Below are 27,814 nucleotides of genomic sequence, written 5' to 3'. Positions count from 1 at the left end.
GTATATGCCATGGCTGTGCCACCGTGGTGCAGTGTTTCGCAGAGCGCACGCGGGCGCCACGTGGAAACCCAAATGCACACAAGGTTCCATAGCGTAGCCTCAAGTCGGCCACGCGTGCTCGCGTGGCCGGCGCTAGGGCCGAATGCGGCTGCCACCTTCTTCTCGCCGCCTCTTCCTTCATAATACTCTCCCCCGCCGCCCGCAGCGCGTCCGCCCACGCAGCACCCGCCGTGCTCCGCCATGGGCAATATCCCTACCAAAGAGACTGCGGGTACCGCCGATGACGACCGTGAGTATTCCTACCGTGCATCCCCCCATATCTCCCCGGCTCACTTCATCTCTCAGTCTGTCTCCAACGTTTCCGCATGCTGCGCGTCGTCGGTCGCGGCTCGTTCAGCCGTGTCCGCATCGTGCAGGACAGGGTCACCAACAAGCGCTTTGCCATGAAGTACTTCCGCAAGGACCAAGGTGCGGTTGTCCCCCTTCCCGTTGGCTAACCGCGTGGCTCACCGCAACACCAGTCGTCAAGTCCGACTGCGTCAGCAATATCCTCCGTGAACGCAAGATCCTGGAGGTCCTCCGTCATCCCTTCATCTGCAACCTGCGCTACTGCTTCCAGGATGACGACTATCTCTACCTGCTTGTCGATCTCAAGACCGGCGGCGACCTGCGCTTCCACCTCAGGCGACGATCTTTCGCCGAACCGGCGGTAAAGTTCTGGATCGCGGAAGTCGCCTGTGCGCTTGATTACGTCCACGCCAGGGGCTATGTACATCGCGACATTAAACCTGAAAATATCCTGCTCGACGCGGATGGCCACGTCTCCCTCGCCGACTTTAACGTCGCCACCAGTGTATCCCGCCGTCGCAAGCACCATAGCGCCGTCGCGTCCGGTGCCACTAGGTCCGAAATACGCGGCGTCTCAGGAACCATGGCATACGTCGCGCCAGAGGTATACACCGCGCCAGACAATGATGCATACGGACCTGCTGTCGACTGGTGGGCTCTCGGTGTCGTCATGTATGAATGCATATACGGACACCGCCCGTTTGTGGCATCCGACCAGGAAGAACTTATCTCTCGCATCACAACCATGACTGTCCTGTATCCGCCGTCACGTAAGTATATGTCCATCTTCAGCAAGAGCGCAATGCAGGCGCTTCTGAGCAGAAACCCAGAGGAGCGTCTCGGCGTAAAGAGCATCGACGATTTCTTCGAGCATCCGTTCTTCTCCACGTACACCAAGGCCGAGCTCGAAGCGAAGAAGTTCAAGCCTCCCTTTGTTCCATCCAACGACAAAATCAACTATGACACCTCTTATGATCTCGAGGAACTGCTGCTCGAGGACAGCTTCGAATACCACCGCGGAAAACAGAGCAAGTGGTACGACTTCGTGCGGGGTACCGGCGATTCGCACAAGAGAAGCAACCTGGAAGAAAAGTATTCGCTGATTCAGAACCTGTTCGAGGCATACGACTACACCAAGGCTGGTCCGCTTGAATACCCCACAAGCAGCGCGTCCTCGTCTTCCGGTTCAGTGCATGGCGACACACATAGCACACCTGCCAGTAATCAGCACCACCGTCACACGAAACGATCTAGTCTCATTAGCGACATCGGCTCGACGCTCAGTGATCCACCTCTCCTCACGGGCGAGCGTTTGTCCTCAGAATCCTTACTTCTGTCCGAACACTCCGCCAGCAGCGCGCGTCAGTCATCATCCAGATCATCCGACTCGCCGTCGCTCGGTAGCGCCTCGCCGTGTTCTCTCAACCTCGGAGGTTCACCGCAGACTCCGGAGATCGCGAGACTTCATTCTATTCTACTCAGTAGAACCGCCGCCATTCCACAGCATTATGTCATTCCGACAAAAAAGGAACGTGCACCAGTCGCCGCGTTACCGGCAACGCCGCTCGATGCGGCGGACTTGTATTCATCCAAAACCAGCGGCGACTCGTTCCCGCTCAGCACGCGGAGCACGTCGTCGTCCGGCCGGCACGACGTCGTGAGCGTGGACAAGGTCCCGCTTAGCGTTTCATAGTGCGGCGTGTCGGCGCAGTAGTCGGCCATTCAAAGTATCATTCATTCGTTTGCATTTTTCAGATATGACGATCTCGCACGTAGAGTATGCGAGTCGTGTCCACCATAGCTAATACAGCCTGACGAATATTCCAACACAGTCTCCATGGTATCCCTGTGCGCGTTCCGCGGCAGTAGAAGTATAAACAAGCGAGAATTCAAGCCGTACAGTTGCGCGTGACGGACGCGGCGCGCTTATAAACGTGCAGTTTGTGTCGAAACTCAGCCGCTGAGGTCATCAGTTAAATTGACTCGCATTTCAAATCCGCTGGACGCAGCATCCCCGGTGCCAACTCTCGCCACTATATTTGCAGCTAGATTTTTGTTGATTTCGCGATAGCACGACTGGTCGTCGATCTGTTTGCGTTCCCTATCGCCGGTGTTTCTGCGCCACCGGGTCTTCGCAAGCGTCGTCCAACTATTCGCGGTCAAGTATGCGTACCGCCCCGACCGACTGCGAATCGCAGACTTACTCCATAGCTTTGTTCTTAGTTCCATTATACTCACCTGAATCACCGCGTTGTGAGCAGCTATCATTAATTTAAGAGGCTGCACCGATCGGAATGTATTACGACAGGGAACCGCTATCGGAGGCTCTCCGCACCTTTCCCGCGAATCACCACTACACTTACACAGACGACACGGAGCGCAAGCTCCTCAGAATCCTCTTCAGTTCTATAGCCTGCAATGACCAGTACATGCAGTACTTCTTCCCACACGGTTGCCCGAAAGCGTCGGAGCCGTGGCGTATGGCGGGGCAGAACACTGATCCATCGCACCCGGGCCGGCCATGTATGCACCAGTTCCAAAAAGGAGAGCCCACGTACCGCTGCAAGTATGTTTCTGAGATCCTGTATGTGGGAGTCACGACTAATCAGCGCAGACAATGCGGCCTCGACGATACCTGCGTCCTCTGCTGGCGCTGCTACAATGCCTCCGACCACGTCGGCCATACCGTCACCGTCGCGATCTCCCAGAAAGACGAAGGTGGCGTTTGCGACTGCGGCGACCCAGAGGCATGGCTCTGCGAAATGAACTGCCGGTACTACAAAGCATCCGCGGCTCCCGGCGACCGGTTACCGGATCCCTTAATTGACGCGATCAGACAGACCGTGGCGCAGGTGCTCGACTACGTGCTCGACGTCGTTTCGTGCTCGCCACAGAACTACCAGGATTCTAGGGACATCCGCAATATCCTGTATGACCGTGATTCATTTACGCTGGATCCGAGAGTGTACGGCGGCGACGGGACGGATCCGCACGACGAGCAGTTCGCGCTGGTGCTGTGGAACGACGTCAAGCACTCATTCCATGACTTCGAGACCGCCGTCTCGAGCATGACGAAGCGGCACTCAGAATATGCACAGTTTGTTACTACGCAGATCTATAAGCTCGGCCGCAAGATCGTAAGCACGTCGAGTAATCTGCAGCACCTTGTCGGTGCGCGCGCAACCTTCGACAACATCCAACTGGCGTGTAGCATCCGGTCGACGAGAGATACATTCCGCGAGGATATGTGCGGGACGATATTATCGTGGCTGAAGGATCTGTCAGCGTCAAGTATCGTCGGACATAATTTTGCTCTCCGTGATATGATTTGTGAGGCGCTCTGTATGCCGTGGCGCATTGGTTCGTCGGCAACAAAGATCAGGCAACCGCTTTATCCTGCAGCAGGCCAATACGATGACACAGATGATGACCTCAATATTGGTCCGGGGCTTATCACACGTGGAGAAGTTTCGCCACCGGGCGACAACCATTCCTCAGGAAGTTCAGAGAGCGCACCGGCCACCGGCGCACCGGCGTACTGGACCGATATGGAAGACGATGCATCTTCTTTCGATGACAGAGCGCAATCTTATCCCTCAAACGCCTCCATGGCTTTGCTCGCACCGACTGTAGATGATGTTGACTCTCAACCGGATACCGGACCCGGATTCGGTAGAGTTTGTGCTTACGATAAACCAGTCAGTACAGCCATGTCCCGCTTGGATTACCTTATGTTATTTGATATTCGGCTGTGGAAGGTCGCGCGACTGAATGTGAAATCTATATTGATGTCGACCATGATCTCGAATCTGGATTACAAGATGACGATCGGCATGCACTTTGCGTCTCTGTATCCAGAGCTGATCGAGCAATACATGCTCGCGGATCGGGAGCCGGAGCTGTCGGTTATTCTTCTTTCCACACAGCTGTTTACGTGTCCCACCATTGCAACCGAGATTGTAAAGAAATACTTTTCGCTCTTTACGTCCGCCGTGTATACATACATCACAAAGGGCCGCGTCGAGCCTCCACAGTCTGTCGACCTGACGGTCGGCATCCAGCCGGATCTACGGACACTGAAAAACAAGAGGCTGCAGCGCGTGTTTTCCGATATCGAGCAACTTGTCACCCGAAATACGATCAAACAGCGTATTTCATGCGACCAGAACAAAATACGTCAGATTGCTGACATTTTGCTACTCTTTGAAGGCTGCGCACCGATTATCCGACAGGTCAACCAGCACGTGGAGTATGAATCGACTGACTGGATGGTCTATTTCTATGTCTTGACTCCGATCACTAGGCTCGGCGGGCTCATCGCCAGGGGATGCTACGATGGTGCGGTTGCGTCTTCATGGGCATCGATCAGGACTATCGCGCGCATTCTCACCTGTCGTGCTTTGAGCTATCTTCGCGATCGGTTTGCAAACAACGAGGCAGTTGACCGGCCACAATTTAATGCAGTCAGCACTGATAACCCAGAGGTATCCTATAGCGTCGTGCATTTCCCTGTCGAGATCTACGCGCTGAGTATTTACAACCCGTTGATGGCGTTTATGACTTGGTTGATCGAATTCGGCCGGCTTGAGTCTGCAGAGCAACTGCGTTCGCTGATGTCGTTTACAACTTTGGATCCCCCGATGGCGGGACGAGCTGTCACGTACTCTCCGGAAGATATGCTGATGCTAATCCTGGATTATCCTCTGCGTACGCTGGTAGTGATTGCTCAGATCCGGTCTAACCTGTGGGTGCGGAATGGATACACACTGAGAACACACGAACTGCATTACCGTGACCTCACTATGCGAGAGAGCGGGTACGCCCGGGATATTATTGGAGTGCAGACGATGCTGGTGACATGCGACCAGTCACGCGTGATGAAGACGATCATCACACGTTGGAGTTTATCTACTTGGCTCCGTGGTGCCGTTACACATGCCGTGTTTGACGACTCCCAACTTCTTTACATTGTTGAAGAATTCCTGCACAGCTTGATTGTGCTTCTTTGTGAGCGGAAACGTTTGTTGGGAATGAATTATGATCAGACGAATGAGGCGCTGATTCGCCGGGAATTGATTCAAGCGCTGTGCTGCGAACCGTTACCGTTTTCTGATATATCGCGCAAGATGCCGGAGTATTTCTCGGCGTATGAGAAATTTGAAAGCATTCTTCATGACGTTACAACGTTCAAAGCGCCAGAGGGACTGAATGACCATGGAAGCTACGAACTCAAGCCGGAGTGCTACGAGGAGGTGGACCCGTATTTCGTCCACTACACAGCCACACAGTGGGATATTGCGGAAACAAAAATTAAGCAGACGATCGCCAAGACGACAAAAAAGCCGATTGAGACGATCGTAATTGAGCCGCGATTGGATCGAATTGAATCTGGCCCGTTCGCGCGACTGGGGTGGATTGTTGGAACTTCTGATTTCACACTGATGATATACGTGACGCTTGCGAATGTCGTGTTTCAGAGGTTATCACCTGACTCGTCGTTGCCGGATTCGCTGCTTGGACTGACGCTGTATTTGTGCCATGTGGCTGCAATCGAAGATGCCATTTGTGTGCAGGATCCAGAGCGGAAATTGCCGTCGTTCAGCTATAACGCGTGCACGCTGAACGCGGGGCGCGTTGCAGTTACGGATGGGCAGTACCTCACCGTGCTGGAGATTCTGTACTATATGAAGCAGAACAGTGCCAAGTTTGAAGCTCACATACCTCTCGTCGAACGTGTGATCCAGCTGATCAAGGAGAACTCGCCGGACGAACATGCAAGTACGGTGGCTGCTATCGAAGGTGCGGAGGTGTACATGGACTTGGACGACGACAAGGCCGAGGAGTTACAAGGACCAACAGAGCCGCCTGTCGAGCGGAGGAAACGTTTAGCGAAGGAACGGCAAGCGAAAATTCTGGCTGATTTCAAGAAGCAACAGCAGAGCTTTGCGGATAACAACAGAGACACGTTCGAGGACGAAGATATGATGGATGTGGATGAAGAAGAAGATACAGAATCCGCCGAGGGTACGCGAAAGGTGTGGTCGTTTCCGCGCGAAGAGTGTATTCTGTGCCGCAAGCCGACGACGGAGGAGCAGATGTATGGTACTATTGGGTTGTTTACCGAATCAACGTTATTCCGACAGACGCCGTTCGGTGTGCCTGAAGTTATGAAGGACGCGTTTAGGGCGGATGAAACTGATTTGGACAGACCGAGTGTGGAGGAGCCGGAAAGTACGGATGATACTGGGAGTGACGACAACACGATCGGTAAAGGCTTCCCTAATGAGTGGGTGAACGAGACACCACTCGTAGTCAGCTGCGGACACATCATGCATCTTGCGTGCTACGAGAGCTATAAGGCGTTGATTTCGGCGCGACGGAGACAGTATATTACAAGAAATCTGCCGGAGGATGTGACGAAGGAGGAGTTCTTGTGTCCGCTGTGCAAGTCTCTAAATAACGGCTTTTTCCCAATCGTGTTCAAAGACCTGGATGAGCGTCTCGACCAGTCGTGCAGGACGACACAGCCCTTTTCCGAGTGGATCGTCAACGATGTGTGGGACACGATCATGCAGATGCGGACCTGCGACGACGTGCAGACGGTTGCGCGCAAGGCCCATTGCGAGGTCGTACGGAACAATGTGTTCCGAACGACGGAGTCTTTGATGACGCCGTTTTATTTTAGAAAGTTCATGTCCGCGGAGTCGATGCCGCTTGTGGCGTCGACGGAGGCTCAGGCGATTACTCCGGAAATGGATATGCTGCGGCGTATGTTTATCGGGAACTCCAAGGTGTTGCACGAGCTGTCGTCAGCACTGGGCGGCCTGGTCGTGAAGGCGACGACGTTTAACCCGTATCATGAGCTGGCTGCAGCATACGCGGCGACGGTATCATCTGCGGAGATTGCGGTGCGTGGTGCAGATCCGAATACGCATGCACGTAACGAGTTTGGCGTTGGCGCAAGTGTGCTGGACCAGGTCTCGGAGCGCACAATGTCGTTTTTGCGGATGCTGCGCGGAAACGTGCTTGCATATGGTGCGATTTCGAACGCGGAGCGTGCGGGCATTTTAGTTGACTCCTCCGCAGCGACATCGTATCACCGGAACACATTGCAACAGATCGGGAAACTTTTCTTCGGGCAGGAATGCATGTACGACAAGAACTCGGTAACGTGTCCGGACATCGTGCCACCACTTTTGACAGATGATATTTTCAGCTTTTTGGCTGAAGCGTCAGTGTGCATGGTTCCCGCGATGGACGTGGAGTTTCATCACGTGCTCTTGCTGTGCTACATCGCACAGGTCGTGAAAGTGATTTATCTGGTTAACAGCGAGTTACAGAAGCATAGCCCATGGTTGGACGTTGAGTCGATCAGGAAGCTTGGCGACGACGTGGGGGTGATGGGCGTGACACCGCGGACGCTGCAGTTTATGTTCGTGCTTACTGATTTTGCGATGGACAAGTGTGGCGAGGTTGGTGAGAGCTTTAACCAACATTATCCAATGACGACGATCGTCGTGCTGGTTAAGCGGTTGATTTTGCCTTTCTTGAGGAAGAGCGCGATTCTCGCCTACGTTGGTGCGCCGATAGACTACGACAGCGAAGTGTTGCTAGATGTGCAGGGCGACGAGACGGAACGTTTGCTGACACTACTGAAGTTGCCGACGTTGGAAGGCATCTATGAACTCGTGGGTTCACCGCACGCGTCGTCGCCGTCGCGTGCAAACGAGCGCATGCAAGAGGTTATATCGCGGTGGTTCCGACACTTCGACCTTGCGCGGCGGCGGCCGCCGTTTGGTCAACAATATGGTGGCGCGCCGATGACGGTAGATTTCCCGGGTGTCTTGAGGCTCCTCAAGTTGCCGCAGCGGCTGCATGGGTTTTTCCAGGAGGTCGGGCAGCTCAAGTGTGAGCAGTGCGGGACGAGTCCTGAGGATCCCGGGATCTGCTTGTTCTGCGGCAAACTGGTGTGTTGCCAGAACTACTGCTGCAACGGCAAGCGTGCCATGGGCGAGTGCAACCAGCACATGCGGCAGTGCGCGGGTTATGTGGGGATTTACTTGCTGATCAAGAAGTGCGCAATCTTGTACCTGCGCAACGGGTATGGCACGTTTGCTCCCGCACCGTATTTGGATGTGCACGGCGAGATTGATCCGAATTTAAAGCGAGGACGGCCGTTGTTTTTGTCACAGAAGCGCTATAACAACCTAGTGCGGAATTTGTGGTTGCAGAACGGGGTTGCATCGCATATCGCGCGGAAGATCGACGCGGCGGTGGATAATGGGGGATGGGAGAGTATGTAGGCACCGGGTTTGGTATTATACGTTTAGTTTATTTTTGTGTTCCCGGTATACAGACAACAGGGCAGCTACATCAAAATGGAATTCAAGAGCACTTACACTATTGAGGTATTGTTGAACTCCTCTTCGAGAGTCTCCTCGATGACCTCGGCGGCCGCGGCAGCGGCAGCGGCAGCGGCCTCGCGTTCCTTCTTCGCCTTTGCCTCGAGATACTTTGCGCCCAGGACCTTCTCCTTCTTCTTCTCCTTCTTGGCGATGACTGGTGGGGGGTACGCCTTCTTCTCGAGCTCCTGGAAAGAGGGGTCGGCCTCGAATTCGGCACGGATGGGGGCAAGCAGCTTGTTGAGCTCGTCGGTGATGCCCTGCTTGAGATCCTGCGGGGAGAGTTCCTCGGCGGTATACGCACGGCGGAGCTCGGCGATGGATGTGAAGGATATGGGTCCACCGTACTTTTCTGGCCGGTTGATAGTGAAGACCGGATCCTTGCTGAGGAGAGTGGTGACGCCGGTTTGGTCCTTGACGGCCGCGCCAATAGAGGAGATAGGGAAAATGACGTACTCGACGAAGGCGATGAGGCCGTTATTGTCAGCGACGCCGGGGGCGCAAAATGCGGCTGCGATCTTCTTCTGCACAGCCTTGGGCTCTTCGAGCAGGTCGATTTTTGAGTTTGGATCCGAGGCTGACATCTTGCCGCCTTCGGTCAGGCCAGGGACCATGGGATTCATAAGATGCGCGCGCTTCTTGTAGCCGAGAGATGGGAGGTACTCCTCTGCGAGTACAAAGATCTTGCGCTGGTCGACGCCGCCGAATTGCGCATCCACATCGAGGTGCTGCTCGTCGAGCGCCTGCATGAGCGGGTAGATGAGTGAGGACAAGAGCGGGGACTCGACCTGCTTGACAACCTCCGCGCCAGCGCGGCGCGCGTCGTTCTGGGACACGATGGAGGATATACGGAAGATGTCCATGGTGTACTCCTTGGAGAGTTGATAAGACGAGCCAGTGACGAAGATGAGGCGCTCAATGGGTACGCCAATAGAGCGCAACATTGCCTTGATGATACGCTCGTAGTAGGCCGCGCGGTACGCGACGAGGTCCAGCGGCGCCTTCATGTTGTCGAGGAACGCGTGCAGGTCAGCAAGCAGGATCTTAACCTCGCAACCCGCCTGCAAGAAGTTCGCGAGCTTAGTCATGGGCACCCAGTAGCCGCAGTGCGGACGGCCTGTGGGAGCGGTGCCCCAGTAGAGCTTGAGCGGCCGGCCCTCTTTTTCGACGATGTCACGGATAATCTGTTCATGCAGAACCTCCTGCAGGTTCTGGGTGATGATGCTGACGGTGTCTGCCATTATATGCTTCGATGGGGATGGTTACGAATCGGGTCAACCGGCGAATTGCTCACAATGTGGTGATCTTGCAGAAGTTCTGTTTTTCAGGGGACACCGTTGCAGTCGCAGTACTTCTCAGCATATGCAAGCGTACAGCCCAGCCCAAACATATTCAGGATCACCTGCACTCATCACCACCTCTGCACACGCACACGCACAATGCCGGAGCCCATCGACGCGTCATCAGCGCCAGCTGTGGAAGTTGCGATAGTGTCGGCCGAAGCAATGCAGGACGATGCCGGCGCCATCGCGGCGGCTCCATACGACCCCTCGACCGTCGACAGAAACGAACCGTTCTACGTGCGGTACTACTCTGGCCACGCCGGCAAGTTCGGGCACGAGTTCTTAGGTATGTTACATTGGAAGGCGTGTTTGTGTGGAGACGAGGGTGCTTACGCGGTCGTTGCAGAGTTTGATTTCAGAGTACAAGACGACGGACGCAGCGCCCTGACTCGGTATGCGAATAACTCGAATTACCGGAACGATTCGCTGATTCGAAAAGAGAGTGTGTTTACGGGTTCACTTGTGCTTGATCTACGGCTTGCTAATAAAGGGTTATAGTGTCAGTCAGTGCGCTCATCGTGCAAGTACTCAAGAAGATGATCGTCGACTCAGAAATCATGAAGTACGTTTTCTGCCTACCAACTTTTCCACTACTGTCTGAACTAACCCCCGTAGGGAAGACGACTCGCGCTGGCCAGAAAAGAACCGGGAAGGCAAGCAAGAACTTGAGATCCGGCTGGGTCAAGACCACATCTCGTTCGAGACCAGCAAGTTGGGGTCGCTCAACGATGTTCAGAACAGCGACGACCCGGAAGGACTTCGGGTTTTTTATTATCTCGTGCAGGATCTCAAAGCGCTTATTTTCTCGCTGATCGGGCTGCATTTCAAGATCAAGCCGATTTGATCTATCTAAGAAGGAAACATAGCTCAATTGTACACTATTTACCAGCTCCACCAATACCCCTAACGTTCGTCTATTCTCATATGAAAAACACAAATGAACTCCGCATAGTAAAAACTCCTCCACATCTACAATGCAATCTTGGACTTGATATCGTAATCCGGCGGTCGGGACACGAACGTAACGTTGGCATGCAGATCCAGACTCGCGCCAGCTGAGGACATCGCGATGGTGTCCCCGAATCGCGCCGCGGTTCGCGCGATCTCGTCCTGCGCGACGCCAAGCTCGTCCTCGGGGATCCACACGATCGGTGCCTTCGAGCGCAACGACGCGTGCGTGAACGCCCGGCGGACGCGGTACTCGCGTTCCTCGACTGGCAAATCCTCAAGGTCCTCCGCGACGCCCTCAAGTAGCATTCGGTCTTTGGAGTTACGCAACAACTCGCTCTCAAGCGCTTCCGCGTTGTTGCCGGTGTATATTAGTCCCGTGATATTCTTGATGCGCTTGTTATTGCCAAGACGCAGCTGCTCGCTGACGGACGGAGTGTGGAGCTCCGGAAGGTGGTCCTGCACCGTGTCAAGCGTGTATTTGATCGGCTTTCGGAATGTAGAAAACAAGTGCGCAATCGGCGACTCGATCAGCTCCTGCTGCACAGCCCCGCTATGTGTCGACGAACGCTCAAGTTGACCTGGGGGTGCTGATGATGCCGATCCAGGCGACTCCGTCGTTGTCGCGACGTCGCCATTGCTTCCATTTGGCAGGTATTTATAATCTGTACTTCCGTAACTCACAGCGCTGTAACTCCGCGCTGACGGCGGAGACTGCGGTAACAAGGGCATCTCAGCCTCCGAGCTGGTAGTATCGACCTTGAGTCGATCCGGTCCCGACAGCACCAACGGGCCGGTAGACTCTGAGTGTGTCGCAAGAGTAACCGGCAAATACGTCAACAAAGGTGCAAACGACTGCCGCAGCACGTTCTGGTAAACCACTGTGACTAACAACACAATGATCATAATAACAGCATGCGGTGTGCATGATGCACGCAATTCCTCATCTCGCACCAAAAAAAACAGTCCAATCAAGCACAACTCCATAACATACACACCCGTAAATAGCTGATGGATCGCGCGGGGGAAGTAGAGACCTGACGAGTCGATCGGGCTGTAATTACAATAAATAAACTGGTACCGGTAGGAAATGTAAAACAAAGAAAAAGCAATCAGCGAAATCGGAATAATCAGCGGGGCGATGATCGTGTAGACGATCGCAATCGCGCCAAGGTTTGTGTAGATCGGGTAGAACGTGCCCCACTCCACTGCCGTCAGCGTCGTAATACGCTCAAACTTCTGTCGCGCAGTGGAATCCAGAATCGGGCCAAGAATCTTAATCATAACGAGTGGTCCAATCCGCAGTAAGGCCGCAGCAGACACAGCCAAACCTTGCAAAATCAAATATGAGAAAAAGAAATTTGCTGCCTTTGGCAGATTCTGCGCGAGCAACTCCGGAATGGAGGTCGGGTTATTAGTGAGCTGCTGGATCACCGTCGTTATGGAGCTTGCGATGGTAATGACCAAGAACACTTGCACGAAGAGGAACGCAAAGTAAGTGTTCTGCACCTTCAGTTCCGCGTGGACGCCAGTCGCAACTCCACTGACGTAAGCAAATACTCTCAGAATGAGCGGAAGCAGGGCCATCAGAACCGCGACAGCCGCGGGTGGCAAAACGCCAGCAATGATACCCTTAATCGCCGCCGGCAAATCGTTCAAAAAATCCAAGAAAGGCAGCGCTGAGGTCAAGTACGACAGCTGTGAAATGATACCCACAAACGCGACCGGGAAAGCCCATCCAATGATCAAAGCAGCTGTAGTGAAGAAAACGCCCCAGCTGCGCAATTGCGCCTCCGCCCAACGAATCCGCATATTTGACCATACTATGTCCGCAGGATCGATTTCGACCATACGGTGAACCATGTATTCTGGTGCCTCGCTCGCGAGAGTTTGGCACGCCATGTGCGCGGCAATCTGCATGTTGAACTGAATAAAGCACGAGTGGATGTACGGATACACGGTTTCGTCTTTCTGCATGTCGGCGATTTCCAAGTTTAACGCGCTTAGCTGTTCCTTGCAGTAGTCAATCGAATCCACACTGTGAGACAGACCCGGAAGCGGAATTGCGGGCATCCAAGAGATATTCGACACGCGGTGACGTGGTCGCTTGCTCTCTGGTATGTACTTCCGCCACACGGCATTATCTGGTGCGTTCGTGGGAAGTTCTTCAGGGGCAGTCGAATGCTTTGCATTCTTTGCAAGCCACACTTTATGCGCACGCGTGCACGTCTGTAGTAATGTAGTCTCGGCAGCTTCGAGCGTCGTACTGATACTGTCGCGCTGGGCAACCTTGTTAGACAACGTCGTCACATTGCGCACGAACCAGACGTTGCGCACGCCGCCTGGAAACACATCAAACACCTCTCGCATGCGCTGGGGATCTAGCAACTTGTTCGGTACAGCCCGCACGAGTACTGTGGTCGCCGATGCGCGGAGTTGGTGGTGCGGCGAGATGAGATACTTCTGGCGCATACGGACGTACGCGGCGAGTTCGTGACGGAACACGGCGAGCAGGAACGCGACGAAGGCGATCGCGAGAACAAGATGCACCCAATATCTTCCCGTTGCTTCTGCACCGACGTTGACCCACGCAAGCTTGTCGAGACCGCGCGCGGAGCCAGACGACGTGTTAGCTGAATTCATTGGCAGCAGAATAGGCAGCACAACCGCGGCGGCAATGACAAAGATGAAAATAAGCATCGCGAGGTATCGCATGAAGAAGTACGCATCAAGGCCACACTTCTGAATGAACTCAGACTCGGGCATAAACAGGGTTGGAACAATCCAATCTATCAGCCCCCGCCCGGTAGGCGACACACGCTGCCGTTTCGGCACGGCGTATGTCTTTGGCTCATACACACGTCGAATGCGCTTGCGCACAATCGCAAAAACCCACAATTCGAGTCCAAACACAATCAGCGAAGCAGTCAGTGAGGAGATGAATGTCGACAGGGACTGTCCGTAGTTGGCTTGCGCGTTCCCTGGTGAGCGGTAATCAGGCATCTGTGTCGGCGTGCTCGTCGAGGATGTCTCAGTCTCAGTCGCAGTCCACGCCGACGTGACATACGAGTACACCGACGACGACATTACTGCACTTCCGTGACCACTTCAAATTTGCGTGCTGGTGATAATGCCGTGAAATATAGGAAGGTTATCTGTTGAGCTAGCCAGACAAGTTTGTCGGCGCCGCACGGCAGCCCAACTGACATGCGATGTGGCACTTACGCGTGCAACTGCACAGGCATTGCGCACTTCCGCATTGCGTCATGATTACCTCATATATTTCCACAGCCTTCTACACATTCCTTTCATGCAAATGCATACTGCTTTTATTGTCTAAGTCTTCAGTCTACAATCGCAACTACTCCGCCGAGGGCAACACCAAATTCAGTGTCCAAGTTCTCAGAGCCAAAACTCTAACTAAATTAGAGTTTGAGGTAACTATTTTCTCCATGCACTCGCCGCTTTGCAGTCACGACCAGCTCGACTAAATACTACGTCTTCTGCCAACATCTATCGCAAGCATGAACGGCAGAGGGTATATGGATAGCATGTCTGCGGAAGCTGGTACGTCGAATTCTTCCGCGACGGAAAACCAGTCGCCACCGGCGGCGGCTGCAGTACTAATCGATGCTGGTGCAGACGCGGAGCGCTACCGCGACAGAGCGCGAGATAGGGATCGTCGTGAACGGCATTCCGAGCGGGATTATAGAGAACATAGGAGCGATAGGGATCGAGACCATGACAGAGACAGAGACAGGGATAGAGACCGCGACCGCGACAGCAGAGACAGAGACAGACGCGAGCGTGATAGTGGTCGAGACAGAGATCGCATGCGCGACCGGGACAGAGACATCGACCGTCCACGCGACCGCGGCATCAGAGAACGTGATCGCGGGGAAGTCGATCGGGACAGACGCCGCAACGACCGTGACCGAGTCGACCGCGACAGGGGAGACAGAGACCGCGACCGGGGCGACCGCGACCGCAGAGACCGTGATCGTGAGCGCGAGCGCGAGCGGCCGCGGAGGAGTCCACGACCGCGGTCGCCGGTGAACCTCGAAGGCGTAGTCCCGATCAATGAGCGCAAGCGTCGTATGACGATGTGGGATATCAAGCCCAAGGGCTACGAGAACGTCACCTCCGAGCAAGCCAAGCTGTCTGGCCTCTTCCCCCTCCCCGGTGCGCCGCGGCATTCCAACTCTGATCACCAGCGACTACAAAACGCGCTGTCGGCGAACGGCGAAGGCAGCGGCGAGAACTTGTTTCTCAAGCAACTGGCAATCTCGCAAAACCTCCGGCCGAGCCACTCTCGGCAGAGCAAGCGTACACTAGTCTCCAACGTCCCGTACTCTGGGAACGAAAAAGGATTCGTGGACTTTATGAATGACCTGGTTTCCTCTGTCGAACACGAAGAAGCTAGAGCAGAGGCACCAATCGCGCTGTGGCAATTCAGTAGCGACAAGCACTCGGTGCTGCTAGAGTTCCACAACAGCGAGGACGCGACACTGGCTGTCGCGTTTAGCGGCATCGAATTTGCTGGCCAAAAGCTGCAGATCGATCGGCCCAAAGACTTTGTCGTGCCAGAACGACTCAAGGACACGTCCGCGTACGTCAAGGGATCTATTGCGCCTACGGTTATTGACTCCTCAGAAAAGTTGTCAATCGCGAATATTCCGTCGTTTTTGTCAGAGGAACAACTTCTTGAGCTGCTCAAGGAATTCGGCGACGTCGTAGCGTTCAAGTTGCTCAAAGACAAGGAATCGGGCGACTCTAAAGGCGTTGCGTTCTGTGAATACGCTGACGAGCAAGCCACCGAAGTCGCCCTCGAAGGTCTCAACGGCATGGACCTCGGCGACCAGACACTTGTCGTCCGCCGCGCATGTATTGGTATCCAACAAGCCGCTTCAACAGGTCTATCCAACATTTCATCCATGGCCGGCATCGCCAACGCGACATCTACTCACACGACCACCCGCGTTCTGCAATTGCTTAACATGATTCTGCCAGAAGACCTAACCGACAAAGATGATTACGAGGATATCAAAGAAGATGTGGTTGAGGAGTGTGAGAAATTCGGAAAAGTCGTTGATCTTAAGATTCCCCGACCAACAGCAGCAAACCCGAGTCCACCTGGCGTGGGCAAAATTTTTGTGAGATTCGAGACTGCCGATAGCTGCGAAGATGCATTGAAAGCGCTTGCAGGCCGTAAATTCGCTGACAGAACCGTCATCACGACCTTTTTTCCCGAGGTAGGCCTCCCCCTAAATCATATCGCAAAGTGAGTAGACCTGCTAACATCACCACAGGAAAATTACGAAGTCGGAGCATTCTAAAATAGTCATAGACGCGTGTGCTTGTCCCACTTATTTTGTTTACAGAATTATGTGTATACTGTGTACTTCTAAAATTATCCTAACTATATGCCAAAATTTCCTATCATTTTGGTTCATTAACTTCGCATTTCTTTGACTTCCTCTGACACTTGTTCATCATAGGGATGCCGCGCGAGCATGTTATACAAGTGCTCCGGTAGCTTCGGCACGAAGCTGACAGCAAGCGTGATCACTTTCTTAGCCTGCAGTGGGGGGAAGGTGCGTAGCAGCGTCATGGGGCTGTTCGATGTTAAGTCATTGTCGTGGAATTAGAACAACGTGGAAGCGTACCTTGGTGAAGCGAGGAGTGAATCGCGAATGAGAAGAAGTTGCGCGATGACTGCGAGAATGTTCATATGCGGTCCAAACGCGATTAAGAAGTCCCATAACTTCAAGATTTCGTTCAACGGTGGCGTGCATGCTGACATCGTCAACACCGCTGTTGAGTCAGCGTATTCGGTCCCCGCCACCAAATAATTCGCAAAACCAAGACTTACACGCAAAACCATACAACTCGGCTGTTAACAGCTTCCCCTTCAAGTAGGCAAACAAGGTCGGATCGACGATTTTCAAACACGCGTCTAGCAACTTCAATCCGGTGTGCACGCCGTCGAGTAGAGGCCGCACGTAGAGCGGACAGCATGTATGTATAAATGCCTCAAACAGCGCGAATGCCTGTGTTTCGCTAGCGCATGAGTATAAAAATGGCGCGGCGAGTACGTTGAGGCCTTGTACGTAGAGTTCGGGGACTGGGACGGGGACTGGTGCAGCGTCGGCGGCAGCCGAGGATGCGGGAGAGAGGGCATCAGATGGCGTATTTAGACCGATCGCAATGGAGTTGCTCCGTCGTAGTTGCGGCTGTTGAAACAACATTGATTCCCTTCTCAACTTCGACGAGCGCAAAACCTGCCTTCCGCTTTCCTCTTGCGACGCCGGCTTCGCACGCTGCTGATACCCATCCCACCTTACCCACGCCAGTGCATTCAATATCCGAATCAATGATGTTTCTGAAACACGGCGCTGGAACAGGATATCCGTGGTCAGCGTGCGAAATGTGTCGTTCCGGATCTTTGAGTACGCCGGCGACGCGCCGCGATGGATCAAGGAGATGTAAGTCTTCGACTGCGCTGGCGAGACGCGGAGAAGGAGGCACCATACGTAGGGGCGGTATGTGCAAAAGTCCTGTTTGCATGAGTCAGTCTACCGTCGCACGTGGGAAGTAGATTCGCGGCATACGTACACTTTCCGGATCATTGGAAAGGCCTTGAGTGAGAACGAGATACCGCAGATCAGACAGCCCTTGCTCGATCACGGCCGGCGGCTTTCGTAGTGCAGACTCGATCGGATCCCGCGTTCGATGATGTGTCGGTCGTCGCATTTCGTCCCCGTTGTCGTTGTTACTGATGAGAAACGCGCGATATTTGGCGCGCGATGCCAGTGTAAACACAACGTAGCGTGTTCACGTGATAATTGTGACTTGCCAAATACAGATTCTCTACAAAACCCATGTATGTTTGTCAGTTCGTCATGAATTCACAAATTGTTTGCTGTATTATCTTCACGCCATTACAAAATGAAAAAAGACAACCCATCGCCAGTTCGCCAACTCCGAAACCCCATCGTACAGACTCGTCGCGCTGCAATACATACAAATACAAAAGGACTACTAGTTACACACAAACTCACGCGCTCTCGCATCAATCGTTTCGTCTCTCAAAATTCCAAGCGGCCTAAACTTAGCGCAATCTCCGGGCCATAATGATGACTTCTCAGTATTTTGATAGATCTGTGCTGCATACTACACCCACATGTTAGCCTGTATACACCATCAGAGGAAGTGGAAGGGTGAACGTACCACAGGACTACGGTGAACAGACAAAATAACACGACGATTAACTTGAGTAATGGGTGCAACCGCTTCGCAAGTATCGCGTCGGTTGATTGCGTCGGAATTGTAATCCTGGTAGTATTCGTAGTGATCTTCTTCACAGGCACACCTGGCGCGACAGTGATAGATGCCGCAACAGGGGTGTCGACAGGGTCCATGTTTCGGATCATGTCGTCTAAAGACTTGATATCGTTCTTCGTGATGTCAATCTCGCTCCGCAGTAACTCTAGCTGTCGCAGGATGTCACTGACTGTAGTGGCTCGTGCGAGCTTAACCGGGACGTTCACTGCTGCGGGATCTGGTTCCGCTTTGGAGGCATTATTCTTGATGACTAGGAGCGGCGGAAATTCTGTATCTTGACTGACTGATACAGATCGCGAAAACGACTTTTTGGAACCAGGCGAGGACATTGACCGCGACAGATCACGAAGTAACTTGCGCGGGCTGATCTCGCGCAGATGCGGACTCGCGACAGTCCGTACAGGCGAGCTACTCAGCATACTAGTCGACACACTCCGATTCTCTGGCGTACACGGGCGTTCCGGTAGCGGCGGCACGGAGATGCGACTTGTGAACGACGAGTCCGAGATCGAGATCGTGTCGTACACAGCTTTAGACTGCGAAAGTACAGTTTCCGGTTTCGACATTTGGCGATGTAAAAGTGTGAACGCTTTAGGTGGCTGTGACAAATCGCGGGAGATACTGCGGCCAGGTGATGGTGTGGGTGAGATTTCGTTTGTGGTGCGCGAGGTGATGGGGAGTCTAGGCGAAAGTTCTTCAGGCGACTTCAAAGTCTCTGATGTATGACGACGTACCGAGGGAGCTTGTAAAAATGCGGGCAGAAGAAAATCCGCCCCCTTCGGGGAGCTGAGTACCGGTGAGATATCCGAAGATAATTTCGCAAGCCGTTCGGTATCCCTCCGGGCTTCTTCAAGGCTTTGCGCTGTAGAATCAACATCCTCCTCCTCATTCTCCTTCTGAGGGATTTGCTTAACCGGCACAGTGCCCGGCGGTGGCGACAGCCCGTCCGCTTTGTGCGAGTTCGTGCGTGCTAGGAACTGATCGAGTAACTGACTCCCCGTGAGCGCTGCCGGGTTAGTCGTGCACGGCTCGCGTTGTGCGACACCGAGGCCGATCGGAGAGCGATTACCGAAGCTGAATGAAACTTTGGATTTTGGCGTAGATGAGTCAATCGGGATCGACGCTTCGGAGCCCATTGGAGAGCTGAGTAAAGAAGGGAGGGTGGGGAATGGTGAACTCGTGGAGTCGACTGTCAGTTTCATAATGCGCTCTGTGTGGGTTAGTACACTGTGCGCTGGAATCTCCAGACGTGTAACTGACCTGCAAACACGGATGTTAAAGCAGACTTTCCATTAGCAGACTTTCCTGGTCTACTGCCGCCTTCTGGATCCACATCCGATACTAGGGAGACAGGTTCACCGTCATGGATACCGTCGCTATGCAGGTGGTCATCAACCTGTGACGGTGACTGACCACCGCCTTCGTCATTATCGATTCTTTGCTCCTCTCTCAACATCACGAGCGCGTAGCTTAACGGGACAAAGTGCGGAACGGCCAGAGACGTTCGAGCGTGAGAATCAACGCGACCGCGATGTCGAGGCGAGATCTGGCGGTCTGTTGATCACATCACGTGATCAAAACAATGGTGGATGGCACGTTGATCGTGGATAATGCAGTTAGGATATGTAGGGATCAGAAGGGGTTAGAATTCTTCAACTAACGTTTACGGCAGTAATTGACTTGTTGAACGCGTACAGAATAGAGATACGGTATGCGCGGTTTTTATCTCGTGTAGTGGTGTATGGCAAAGAGCGCAACGAAGACGCGTACAAACCAATCTATTTATTTGCTCTCTATCTTTTCCTAAGGCTCATTGCTAACAATCTATATCCGCGCAATGTATTATTAACATTAAATCCAAAATAAAAACTAATAATCACTGCCAGTGGTGACTCTATTTGTGACGGCCTTTCCGGCTCTGAGTTGGGTAATGTTGTGGGCGGCGATGTTTGTAACGTTCTTTGCGTAAGCGTCGACGTGACCACTAATGTGGGGCGTGACGGAGATATTCTTTGTGGTGAAGAGCTTGTGACCGGCGGGAAGGGGCTCGGGGTCGGTGACGTCTAGGGCAGCACCGGCGATGAGCTCCGACTCGCAAGCCTCAATGAGATCGTCTGTGTCGATGATGGGGCCGCGACCAACGTTGACGATGTATGCACCTTTGAGCATGGCGAGGGTGGTCTTGTTGATGAGCTTTGTAGTGACGGGGGTGAGCGGTGCTGCGATGACAAGTACGTCGAGACCGGAGCCGAAGAACTCGTTGAGACGCTCGGGCCCGGTGAGCCAGATGTCGGGGAGGGAGCCGTCAGGGTCGCCGCTGCCGGGGATGGCGATCTCGACGCGCTCCTTCTTGGCGGGCGTGGAGAAGGAGTGCACGATGAGTCTCATGCCGAGAGCCTTTGCGATGCGGGCTGTCTGGCGACCGATGGCGCCGTAGCCGAGAATGCCGATTGTTCGGCCGTACTGGTACTTGATGTCCTTGGGGAAATCTGTGACTTTACCCCATCGTTCTTCGCTCTGCCACTTGGCGTACTGCTGAGAGTCGTGGAAGAAGGTGAGGATCATGAGGATGACGTACTCGCTGATGATGGGGCTAGACAGCGTTAGCGCCATGCGATGCAGTTGAGAGAGTTGACGTACCCATGCACGCCGCTGGCATTACAGAAGATGATATCGCTGTTCTCTTTGAAGAATGGCTGGGACACAAGCAGATTACTGCCGGCGGAGAACAACTGCACGTATTTGAGGTTCGGCACCGCCTCGCGGGACGGGGGCAGAATCTGGTGGGTGAGTAGCACAGTCGCCTGCGCCCATATCTCGGCGGGTATGGGGGTAAGCGGCACGCCTCTGCCCGGCGCGCCCGTGGTCTCGACGACGGTGACGGAGGCGACACCGGGCAAGTTCTTGAAAGCTTCGTAGGATGCTGAGGAGTACCGCGGGTTGTTGATGACGAGGATGTGCTCGTCTGCGACGGTCATTGTGGCGGTGGGGATAAGGGATGCGGTGGAAGGGGGTATGAAGGGTACTTGAGGACCGGGGACTGGGGGATGTACAGGGATAAGAGGCGGTGACAATATGTGCGCCGCTCAACACTGATAGCGCCGGCTACCCGATCTGCGCCGGCGAATTCGCCCTCTACGCGAGTAACCCGAAGGAGGAATAGTGGCATTGTATACAGTACGCGTCTGTACATTCACCAGAGCGCGGTTGCTCTCTGCCGCTACTGCTATAGAAGCCGAGGGTGTGGCTGGCGACTGCTCTGCCCGGCAAACTGCTCGTCGTCGTCCCTTACATGTCCTGGTAAGACCGGTATTCCGCCTCCATGCATCTCCCCGACGCAATTGGCCAGCGGCCAAAGCATCACCCCTTCACTGAAAGTATTCTTCATTCACACACTCGCTTCGCGCTACCAATTGTGCGCGATGGCGCTGAAGAGACGCTCAAAGGCAATCCGGGCGCCGGAAAAACTGCGTCTGTGCTTGTCCGTGAACTTCTCCTGAAACCGTTAACGCCATCGCCACTTTGATCGCGTGCCGGCAGTAATAGGTACGGCGGTAGGAATGCTGTGCTACTCTACGCCTACTCAATGAATGATCAATCATGCTGCACCGCAATAGAGACATCTACGCCTGTGTCCGCAGACTATGGCGAGCGCACTGGGTCTGCAAGTCGTCCTGGCGGTGACTCAGCAGTTTGCACCTAAGGCGCTCCAATCCCGGCTTCCATATCGACCGGCACGCAAGAAGTTCCTTTTCTTCCTCCTAGTCGCGTACAAGTAACAACACATAAATCATCCAAATCCGTGGCTGAATGGCATTTTCTCAGCCCCGATTTCCGCGCCAGACTCGCTTCCTAGTCAGGACAAATATAAGCCACGTGATTCAGAGCCCCAGCTTCCATGTAGTCATCATCGTCGCCTGGCTAAAGTCGAACCAGCAGCTCCTCAGGATTCATATTCTTGACCCATAATCGTGCGTCGTGATGACTATCAACTTGAATGTAAGTATCAATATGTCTGTAGACCGGCGCGGAAGTCCTGCAGCGTGCAAGACTGACGAACGAGAGTCATGCTGACTGCCCTAGATCGTATTTGCTGTTCCGCTGCATTGCCAGGAATGCGTGGACGACGTTAATTCTGCGCTCGGGAAGCTTGATGGTAAGCTATCGTGATGTTGTGTGGTTATGTACTTTTGCTAACTAATGCTCTGAGGAATCTCCAGCGTGAACATCGATTTGAAGAAGGAGCTAGTGCAGGTCGAAGGCAGCGGTATGTTCATCAGTATGCTTGCATTGTTCATTGTCTGATATTGCATAGTTGCTCCCTCAACAATCGTGAAGGCCATTCAACAAACTGGCAGAGACGCCATCGTACGGGGCACCGGCGAGCCCAACAGTACGTTACATCGTCCACCTCTTTCGACATGCACTATTAACCCACCATTTAGGCTCCGCGGTGTGCATTCTCGAAAGCCACGACCCTCTGCAAGCTGCCTCCCCCGTGCGTGGCCTTGCACGCCTCGTCAAAGCTTCCCCAAGCAGCACGCTCGTTGACCTCACCCTCTCCGGCATGCATCCGCTCACTACATACTACGCCAGTGTGCGCACGAACGGTGACATCTCGCGCGGCCCGCTGAGCACCGGCAGTATGCACAAGTATCTCGGTGCGATCGACGTCGACGTGAACGGCGAAGGACAGTCTTTTTTGATGAAGAACGATTTACCCATTTGGGAGCTGATCGGGCGGTCGATTGTCGTGGGCGAAGATAGGACGTGTAAGAACACGTTCCTGCAGGACGTCGTGGGCGTGATTGCACGCAGCGCGGGTGTGTGGGAGAATGAGAAAACTGTGTGTAGTTGCTCTGGCAAGACGGTCTGGGAAGAGCGCAAGGACGCGCGGGCAAAAGGGATTGAGGCGTAGTGTTAATGACGTAGCAAATATCATTCCTCCTTATTGATTTACTTGCGAGCCAATTTTAACATCCGTATCATGCTATCCTAATATACAACCAATAATAAAACAAAACAGAGCCCCTGTCCACAAACTCTACTACTCCTCGTCTTTGAATTGTAGCCGCAATCGCTTTGGTAGCGTCGTCGGCGGAGTGCCGTCGTTACCGTCCTCGTCAGAACTGGATCCCTCGCCGCCTTTCTTCCTCTTCTTCTTCCGCGACGATTTGGTCGAGCCTGAGTGCGTTCCCCCGTTTGCCGCCCCGCCGGAGGAGGACACAGGCGCTGGACTATCTTCACGCGTGCCTTCCAGCAACTCCTTCTGTAGACTCTATACAGACAGATTAGAACCACACTTCCTAATTTGAACCGCTCATAACACACCTTCAGATATGTAGCTGAACTCAGTGAAAAAAGTCGGTCGCTGTCGGTGAAGGTTGCTTTCCGTCTAATGGAGTTATTCGAAGCGCCATGCGCAGCGCCCGCGGTGCCGCTTTTCAAATACGCATCGAAGCCTTTAATTATGTTCCCGTTCGGTGTGTCCTCCAAATACGCCCCTTCGAATTTGAACAGCTGGTCCTCTAGCACCGCCTGGCAAATCTGTTAGCCATCCCTCGCCCCACGACATGTAACCTCGCACAACAAAACGCACCAAATTCTTCTCCAGTGTGCGCCGTTTAGATATTGTATCCCGAAGCTCTCGCCGCAGTGTCTCATATGCCGCGAGCTCCGCCTTGTCGATCGTCGCTGGCACCTGCGTCTGTGTCGTCCCTGCCGTTTGCGTCTCCGTTTGCAGCTGGCCAAGGTCTCCACCACCGGGAGGTAGCTGCGAGGGATCCGGCATCTTTTGAAACTCACCAAGAACACGCCGTCATAGACACCAAGCACCTACGAAAGGCCGATGCTACTTGCAAATGGAAGTGTCGTGGTATATAGCACTCCGTTGTCGTCGAGCGGAGTTTCAATTCATCGCGTGTGGACATAAGCACGTGCCGTGGGCTTGCACACCACGTAAACGCCGGGATATCTCGCCCCTACGCGTCGTAAACACGGCAATTGGACAGATTTAGGCAAATAAAGTATTCTACAAGTATCATGGCGGAAGTACGGTTATTTTAATGTAGACAATGACCAGTGACGTCGCGTCCTGCTCGTGCGTACACCTATAAAACTCCCGTCTTCGCGCCCTCCATCACCATCCTCGCCCGGCCATCCGATGGCGACGGCGACCACCGCGCCTGTGGTATTCCAGTGCGCAAGATGCCTCCACATTGTGGCTGATTCATGCGCCTGGCTCCGCGCCGTGCCGGAGCTTCAAGCCTTCTCCGTCCGCGATGCACCTACTCCTGCCATCGCTCTCGACGCAACACTTGTCTCCGCCAGCAACAAGAGCGCACACGACCTTGGCGCGTCATATGTCCCCTTTGCATGCGCGAAATGTGCAGCACCGCTGGGAAAGGTATACCGCGCGACGCCGCCACATCTCGATGATTTGCGAGATTGTTACACGTTTGCGCTGTCCGCGGTGGTCGCGTATCAACTTGGATCGGACGAGCCAGCGGAGGAGCTGCCCGAAAGCGCATTTAGGGATTTGCCTATTCTTCATCCCGCGCCGGATGCGATTGCGAAGCGACTGGCGGTGATTGAGACGGTTGTTATGGCCTTACATGATGATTTGCAGGCGCTAAGGGCGAAGTTTGAGACCTCGCAGAGCGAGGTTACGAAGCCTTCGAAGCGCAGGAAGCAGTGATTCGCATGTACGACTATGCTCACCCACTTGAGCCATAGTTAGCGCGCTTCTGCGCATCCAGTAGCCATCTGCTCAATGCCCAGGACAGCTACCACTACCGTGTGCATAAATGCGCCGAAAGCGCGTATTTCATGCGCGTCTTCGGACTTCGCAAGCCTCATGTGCAGACACCACCCCGCTCTCAACTCAGCACTGCGGGATATGCAGTGCCCAAAGTAGGCTGGTCTGTACCTCTATCCGCTGAACTATCTCAATTGTCAGGCGTCTGCTCTACAAGCTGCATTCTATTCTATTAGCTCGTCTACCAGAGCCAACTACAGATCCATGATGAAATATAACAAACGCCACACCAAAACTAAGACAGACCAAGCCGTTCACTTTTGTAATTTTACGCAGCAGCACCCTGAAGACGCTGCAATGTTATGATAGCTATCGGCCAAGCATGTCCTTTTCGATGTCGACGTTCACATCCAAGTCGTCCAGGTCCGAGTCCTCCTCTAAGTTGGCATCAATCTCGCTCGGCAGCTTGTTGCTCGCGTGCTCGGTGGCGACGTGTAGTGGTTGCTGTTGCGGCGGAAGCGGCTGTTGCGGCGGTACGGCATCGACGTCAAACACCGGCAGATAATCGGTAGCCAAAAACCCTCCTTGCTCCGCAATCCAAGCCATCCACTCGTCAATCCAACACCGCACCATCCACCACGCACCAAATGCCTTGCCGCCGTTCAGCGTGATCTCGCGAAGCGCGGCTGTCAACACACCGTTCATGTAGAGTAAAAATATCCGTGGCGGCACCTCTGTGAATTGAAAGGGCAAGTCCATGAGATAGCGCGCCCAGTGTTCGATCACGCCGTCGGTCGCAGCGTCGGTTGGTTGTGGGTTTGTGGCGGCATCGGCAGCGGAGGGGGAACCGATGGGAGAGGTTTCGGCGTTGTCGCGTGGGTTGTGCGGGTGCGTGATGCCATCGCTGTTCTCTTCGCCAGCTGTGATGTCGGCGGCCGTAGCTGATAACAGGCTGACAACGTCGTCGGTTAGAATCTTTAAAACGCGAACGCCGCCACATGGCACCTCGCGCACGACAATGGACTTTGCGTCCACGAAGCGCATCCAATCTTCAAGCATAGAGCGGCGCTCCGCGGGGTTGACGAGGATCTTGGCGGCCGCGTTTGCAATGGCGTTGACGCGTAGTAAGCGACCGATGAGATTCGCAAACGCGTAGGCTGGTTGCAGTTTTACTTGGACGAACTCGGCAGGCAGGCTATTGAACGCGGAGGAGACGTTCTGTGGAAGTGACAAGGACAGCGAGCGGAGTGAGTTCATGACATTGGCGGGCACGTCTTGCAGAGCTAGCGGTGCAAGCAGGCGCGCCATTTCCTGTATACTGATTAGTGACGCTCGCGCGCTCAAGAGACGTTGTCACCTACTTTGTACATGATCCAGTCGCAGCGCTGTATCCATTCCAGCACCGACGGGATGTTGAGTAGCTTCTGTACGGGAGCCGTGAGCGTGCCATGGAAGGATGATAGAGTATTCAAAAATTGCTTGAGATGCATATATCGTATGGCTTCCAAAAGCGCGGAACAGTGTGATTGACATAATGCGGTGAGAATATCGACCGAGTCCTTGTCGGCGTCGGCTGGAACGTAGGCTTGTATGCCTGGTAGCTGGAGCGCGTGGAGCGCGAGCGGCGGAGTGAGGATGTTCTTGGAGAACTGGAACGGGGGAAGAGAGAAGCCATAGAGCGGAAGTGAGAGGTCGTCGTCGCCTGTGGGAAGTTTGTCGAGGGAGGTCTCGCGCAGGTCATGTTCGTTTCCGGGCCTGCTGGTCACGTCGAGACGCATTGGGATGTGTAGTTCGCTAGATGAGCGGTTTGAGGTGTCTGATACTTGCAGCTCTGGAGCAACGGCAAGATCGCCAATGCTACCATCACCTTCCCCGGCTCCTGCGGACTGCAAAGCCTCCTCGATCGGAATCATGGGGAATGGGATGTCGCCAATGAGGTTGATGCCGCAGTAGTGGTACTTTGACTTGCCCCGAACACCGAGTCGACGCGTTTTGATATCCGGATACATCAAACGCACGAGTTTGCCAAACGCGGCGGGATTCAGTGGCTTAACCTTGTGCTGCGCGGAAATCTCCGCGTAGCGCGCGTAGATCCTGTTGCGGGGAATCGCATTGTGAAGGGAGAGCTGGCACGACTTCATCAGCCACACGAGCCCGAAGATCTGGCGGCTGCGTTCTCCGGCAGTGTTGGTTGAGTCGTCGATGCGGACGCGTTGCGCAAGGCTCTCGTAAGGAATGCTGAGGTTGAGCTCTGCCGCACGACGGAGCTCCTGGTCGGGGTCTTCCATGACGAACATCTTGCGCTTGCGGTGGTGGTTTGCAGAAGCGACTGAGGAGGGCGAGTCGCGCTCTTGGTCAAACTCTGGCGGCTCCTCCATGGTAGTGCTGCTTAAAGACGGGTATTACCAGAACGGGTAGGAGGACTGCGCGATAGTGTAGGCATAAGCTGTGGACGAGTCGCGTGTGTGATTAGCGCGGTCGCCGCGAAGGGGCTCCGGCCGCGGGAGTCTTGTGCTGCGACGAGGCGATCGAATGGCGGGTGAGCCGAAGCGCAAGAAGATAAGTCCACGGTAAGCAGAGTGTAGTCGCAGTCGTGTACGTTCTCCGTCGGGTCTTCAATAAGAGTCGTAGCTGGGGACGGAGCGAAAGCGCGGGGCGATGTTTACGCGGTG

The 27,814-nt window shown here is 54.1% G+C and overlaps 13 protein-coding genes across 13 annotated transcripts; 6 read left to right on the top strand and 7 right to left on the bottom strand.

The window, feature by feature from the left end:
• Nucleotides 1–12: 12 nt before the first annotated feature.
• Nucleotides 13–2,312, top strand: V1518DRAFT_273723 (kinase-like protein). Its single transcript, XM_066901038.1, has 3 exons — nucleotides 13–289; nucleotides 346–468; nucleotides 522–2,312. The coding sequence occupies exons 1-3, from the start codon at nucleotides 241–243 to the stop codon at nucleotides 2,039–2,041; spliced, it is 1,692 nt and encodes a 563-aa protein (XP_066759359.1). The 5' UTR covers nucleotides 13–240; the 3' UTR covers nucleotides 2,042–2,312.
• Nucleotides 2,313–2,642: 330 nt separating this feature from the next.
• On the top strand, nucleotides 2,643–8,651 carry V1518DRAFT_427403 (uncharacterized protein; the record flags this gene model as incomplete). The annotated part of the gene is made up of 2 exons (XM_066906034.1): nucleotides 2,643–2,914; nucleotides 2,963–8,651. 2 exons carry the CDS (start codon nucleotides 2,643–2,645, stop codon nucleotides 8,649–8,651), a joined length of 5,961 nt encoding a protein of 1,986 aa, XP_066759358.1.
• An 8-nt stretch (nucleotides 8,652–8,659) lies between these two features.
• Nucleotides 8,660–10,051, bottom strand: V1518DRAFT_416809 (tRNA synthetases class I-domain-containing protein). Its single transcript, XM_066904136.1, has one exon. It carries the CDS (start codon nucleotides 9,989–9,991, stop codon nucleotides 8,744–8,746), a length of 1,248 nt encoding a protein of 415 aa, XP_066759357.1. The 5' UTR covers nucleotides 9,992–10,051; the 3' UTR covers nucleotides 8,660–8,743.
• A 74-nt stretch (nucleotides 10,052–10,125) lies between these two features.
• Nucleotides 10,126–11,086, top strand: V1518DRAFT_416806 (Mago nashi protein-domain-containing protein). Its single transcript, XM_066904135.1, has 4 exons — nucleotides 10,126–10,379; nucleotides 10,440–10,535; nucleotides 10,592–10,655; nucleotides 10,709–11,086. The coding sequence occupies exons 1-4, from the start codon at nucleotides 10,190–10,192 to the stop codon at nucleotides 10,935–10,937; spliced, it is 579 nt and encodes a 192-aa protein (XP_066759356.1). The 5' UTR covers nucleotides 10,126–10,189; the 3' UTR covers nucleotides 10,938–11,086.
• On the bottom strand, nucleotides 10,944–14,171 carry V1518DRAFT_416805 (uncharacterized protein). Its single transcript, XM_066904134.1, has one exon. It carries the CDS (start codon nucleotides 14,126–14,128, stop codon nucleotides 11,063–11,065), a length of 3,066 nt encoding a protein of 1,021 aa, XP_066759355.1. The 5' UTR covers nucleotides 14,129–14,171; the 3' UTR covers nucleotides 10,944–11,062.
• Nucleotides 14,172–14,365: 194 nt separating this feature from the next.
• On the top strand, nucleotides 14,366–16,851 carry V1518DRAFT_416804 (uncharacterized protein). Its single transcript, XM_066904133.1, has 3 exons — nucleotides 14,366–14,608; nucleotides 14,684–16,293; nucleotides 16,351–16,851. Exons 1-3 carry the CDS (start codon nucleotides 14,566–14,568, stop codon nucleotides 16,375–16,377), a joined length of 1,680 nt encoding a protein of 559 aa, XP_066759354.1. The 5' UTR covers nucleotides 14,366–14,565; the 3' UTR covers nucleotides 16,378–16,851.
• On the bottom strand, nucleotides 16,494–17,794 carry V1518DRAFT_373867 (rab-GTPase-TBC domain-containing protein; the record flags this gene model as incomplete). The annotated part of the gene is made up of 5 exons (XM_066901442.1): nucleotides 16,494–16,656; nucleotides 16,708–16,855; nucleotides 16,914–17,165; nucleotides 17,361–17,598; nucleotides 17,657–17,794. The coding sequence occupies 5 exons, from the start codon at nucleotides 17,792–17,794 to the stop codon at nucleotides 16,494–16,496; spliced, it is 939 nt and encodes a 312-aa protein (XP_066759353.1).
• Nucleotides 17,795–17,905: 111 nt separating this feature from the next.
• Nucleotides 17,906–19,964, bottom strand: V1518DRAFT_416798 (uncharacterized protein). The gene is made up of 3 exons (XM_066904132.1): nucleotides 19,646–19,964; nucleotides 18,272–19,595; nucleotides 17,906–18,214 (listed from the first exon to the last, which is right to left on the bottom strand). The coding sequence occupies exons 1-3, from the start codon at nucleotides 19,839–19,841 to the stop codon at nucleotides 18,130–18,132; spliced, it is 1,605 nt and encodes a 534-aa protein (XP_066759352.1). The 5' UTR covers nucleotides 19,842–19,964; the 3' UTR covers nucleotides 17,906–18,129.
• A 290-nt stretch (nucleotides 19,965–20,254) lies between these two features.
• On the bottom strand, nucleotides 20,255–21,363 carry V1518DRAFT_427396 (uncharacterized protein; the record flags this gene model as incomplete). The annotated part of the gene is made up of 2 exons (XM_066906033.1): nucleotides 20,255–20,978; nucleotides 21,026–21,363. The coding sequence occupies 2 exons, from the start codon at nucleotides 21,361–21,363 to the stop codon at nucleotides 20,255–20,257; spliced, it is 1,062 nt and encodes a 353-aa protein (XP_066759351.1).
• Nucleotides 21,364–22,288: 925 nt separating this feature from the next.
• Nucleotides 22,289–23,392, top strand: V1518DRAFT_416791 (superoxide dismutase). Its single transcript, XM_066904131.1, has 5 exons — nucleotides 22,289–22,384; nucleotides 22,469–22,541; nucleotides 22,596–22,652; nucleotides 22,701–22,778; nucleotides 22,831–23,392. Exons 1-5 carry the CDS (start codon nucleotides 22,367–22,369, stop codon nucleotides 23,301–23,303), a joined length of 699 nt encoding a protein of 232 aa, XP_066759350.1. The 5' UTR covers nucleotides 22,289–22,366; the 3' UTR covers nucleotides 23,304–23,392.
• Nucleotides 23,314–24,403, bottom strand: V1518DRAFT_416789 (histone acetyltransferase subunit NuA4-domain-containing protein). The gene is made up of 2 exons (XM_066904130.1): nucleotides 23,985–24,403; nucleotides 23,314–23,923 (listed from the first exon to the last, which is right to left on the bottom strand). Exons 1-2 carry the CDS (start codon nucleotides 24,174–24,176, stop codon nucleotides 23,381–23,383), a joined length of 735 nt encoding a protein of 244 aa, XP_066759349.1. The 5' UTR covers nucleotides 24,177–24,403; the 3' UTR covers nucleotides 23,314–23,380.
• A 133-nt stretch (nucleotides 24,404–24,536) lies between these two features.
• Nucleotides 24,537–25,491, top strand: V1518DRAFT_416787 (uncharacterized protein). The gene has a single exon (XM_066904129.1). The coding sequence runs from the start codon at nucleotides 24,549–24,551 to the stop codon at nucleotides 25,080–25,082; it is 534 nt and encodes a 177-aa protein (XP_066759348.1). The 5' UTR covers nucleotides 24,537–24,548; the 3' UTR covers nucleotides 25,083–25,491.
• V1518DRAFT_416786 (RFX DNA-binding domain-containing protein) lies at nucleotides 25,320–27,786 on the bottom strand. Its single transcript, XM_066904128.1, has 2 exons — nucleotides 26,504–27,786; nucleotides 25,320–26,453 (listed from the first exon to the last, which is right to left on the bottom strand). The coding sequence occupies exons 1-2, from the start codon at nucleotides 27,518–27,520 to the stop codon at nucleotides 25,512–25,514; spliced, it is 1,959 nt and encodes a 652-aa protein (XP_066759347.1). The 5' UTR covers nucleotides 27,521–27,786; the 3' UTR covers nucleotides 25,320–25,511.
• Between the last annotated feature and the right edge of the window lie 28 nt (nucleotides 27,787–27,814).

This window comes from Limtongia smithiae, assembly GCF_038497785.1.
Source record: "Limtongia smithiae strain NRRL Y-17922 unplaced genomic scaffold V1518scaffold_6, whole genome shotgun sequence".
NCBI lineage: Eukaryota > Fungi > Ascomycota > Lipomycetes > Lipomycetales > Lipomycetaceae > Limtongia > Limtongia smithiae.
This window is presented reverse-complemented; position numbering and strand designations above follow the sequence as displayed.

What these genes read in the sequence shown, in the direction of transcription:
- V1518DRAFT_416798 (XM_066904132.1), bottom strand. Translation starts at nt 19,841, where the DNA reads ATGTTGAGAGAGGAGCAAAGAATCGATAATGACGAAGGCGGTGGTCAG. An exon ending in TTTAACATCCGTGTTTGCAG is followed by an intron (nt 19,596 to 19,645) that starts GTCAGTTACACG and finishes TAACCCACACAG; the next exon opens with AGCGCATTATGAAACTGACA. An exon ending in CTGTTCACCGTAGTCCTGTG is followed by an intron (nt 18,215 to 18,271) that starts GTACGTTCACCC and finishes ATGTGGGTGTAG; the next exon opens with TATGCAGCACAGATCTATCA.
- V1518DRAFT_416804 (XM_066904133.1), top strand. Translation starts at nt 14,566, where the DNA reads ATGAACGGCAGAGGGTATATGGATAGCATGTCTGCGGAAGCTG. An exon ending in TAGCATGTCTGCGGAAGCTG is followed by an intron (nt 14,609 to 14,683) that starts GTACGTCGAATT and finishes ATGCTGGTGCAG; the next exon opens with ACGCGGAGCGCTACCGCGAC. An exon ending in TCACGACCTTTTTTCCCGAG is followed by an intron (nt 16,294 to 16,350) that starts GTAGGCCTCCCC and finishes ACATCACCACAG; the next exon opens with GAAAATTACGAAGTCGGAGC.
- V1518DRAFT_416787 (XM_066904129.1), top strand. Translation starts at nt 24,549, where the DNA reads ATGGCGACGGCGACCACCGCGCCTGTGGTATTCCAGTGCGCAAGATGC.
- V1518DRAFT_416806 (XM_066904135.1), top strand. Translation starts at nt 10,190, where the DNA reads ATGCCGGAGCCCATCGACGCGTCATCAGCGCCAGCTGTGGAAGTTGCG. An exon ending in GTTCGGGCACGAGTTCTTAG is followed by an intron (nt 10,380 to 10,439) that starts GTATGTTACATT and finishes CGGTCGTTGCAG; the next exon opens with AGTTTGATTTCAGAGTACAA. An exon ending in TTCGCTGATTCGAAAAGAGA is followed by an intron (nt 10,536 to 10,591) that starts GTGTGTTTACGG and finishes AAAGGGTTATAG; the next exon opens with TGTCAGTCAGTGCGCTCATC.
- V1518DRAFT_416791 (XM_066904131.1), top strand. An exon ending in TGCGCTCGGGAAGCTTGATG is followed by an intron (nt 22,542 to 22,595) that starts GTAAGCTATCGT and finishes TAATGCTCTGAG; the next exon opens with GAATCTCCAGCGTGAACATC. An exon ending in AGTGCAGGTCGAAGGCAGCG is followed by an intron (nt 22,653 to 22,700) that starts GTATGTTCATCA and finishes GATATTGCATAG; the next exon opens with TTGCTCCCTCAACAATCGTG.
- V1518DRAFT_416789 (XM_066904130.1), bottom strand. Translation starts at nt 24,176, where the DNA reads ATGCCGGATCCCTCGCAGCTACCTCCCGGTGGTGGAGACCTTGGCCAG. An exon ending in GCACACTGGAGAAGAATTTG is followed by an intron (nt 23,924 to 23,984) that starts GTGCGTTTTGTT and finishes CAGATTTGCCAG; the next exon opens with GCGGTGCTAGAGGACCAGCT.
- V1518DRAFT_273723 (XM_066901038.1), top strand. Translation starts at nt 241, where the DNA reads ATGGGCAATATCCCTACCAAAGAGACTGCGGGTACCGCCGATGACGAC. An exon ending in GGGTACCGCCGATGACGACC is followed by an intron (nt 290 to 345) that starts GTGAGTATTCCT and finishes TTCATCTCTCAG; the next exon opens with TCTGTCTCCAACGTTTCCGC. An exon ending in GTACTTCCGCAAGGACCAAG is followed by an intron (nt 469 to 521) that starts GTGCGGTTGTCC and finishes CCGCAACACCAG; the next exon opens with TCGTCAAGTCCGACTGCGTC.
- V1518DRAFT_416809 (XM_066904136.1), bottom strand. Translation starts at nt 9,991, where the DNA reads ATGGCAGACACCGTCAGCATCATCACCCAGAACCTGCAGGAGGTTCTG.
- V1518DRAFT_416786 (XM_066904128.1), bottom strand. Translation starts at nt 27,520, where the DNA reads ATGGAGGAGCCGCCAGAGTTTGACCAAGAGCGCGACTCGCCCTCCTCA. An exon ending in GCGACTGGATCATGTACAAA is followed by an intron (nt 26,454 to 26,503) that starts GTAGGTGACAAC and finishes ATCAGTATACAG; the next exon opens with GAAATGGCGCGCCTGCTTGC.
- V1518DRAFT_416805 (XM_066904134.1), bottom strand. Translation starts at nt 14,128, where the DNA reads ATGTCGTCGTCGGTGTACTCGTATGTCACGTCGGCGTGGACTGCGACT.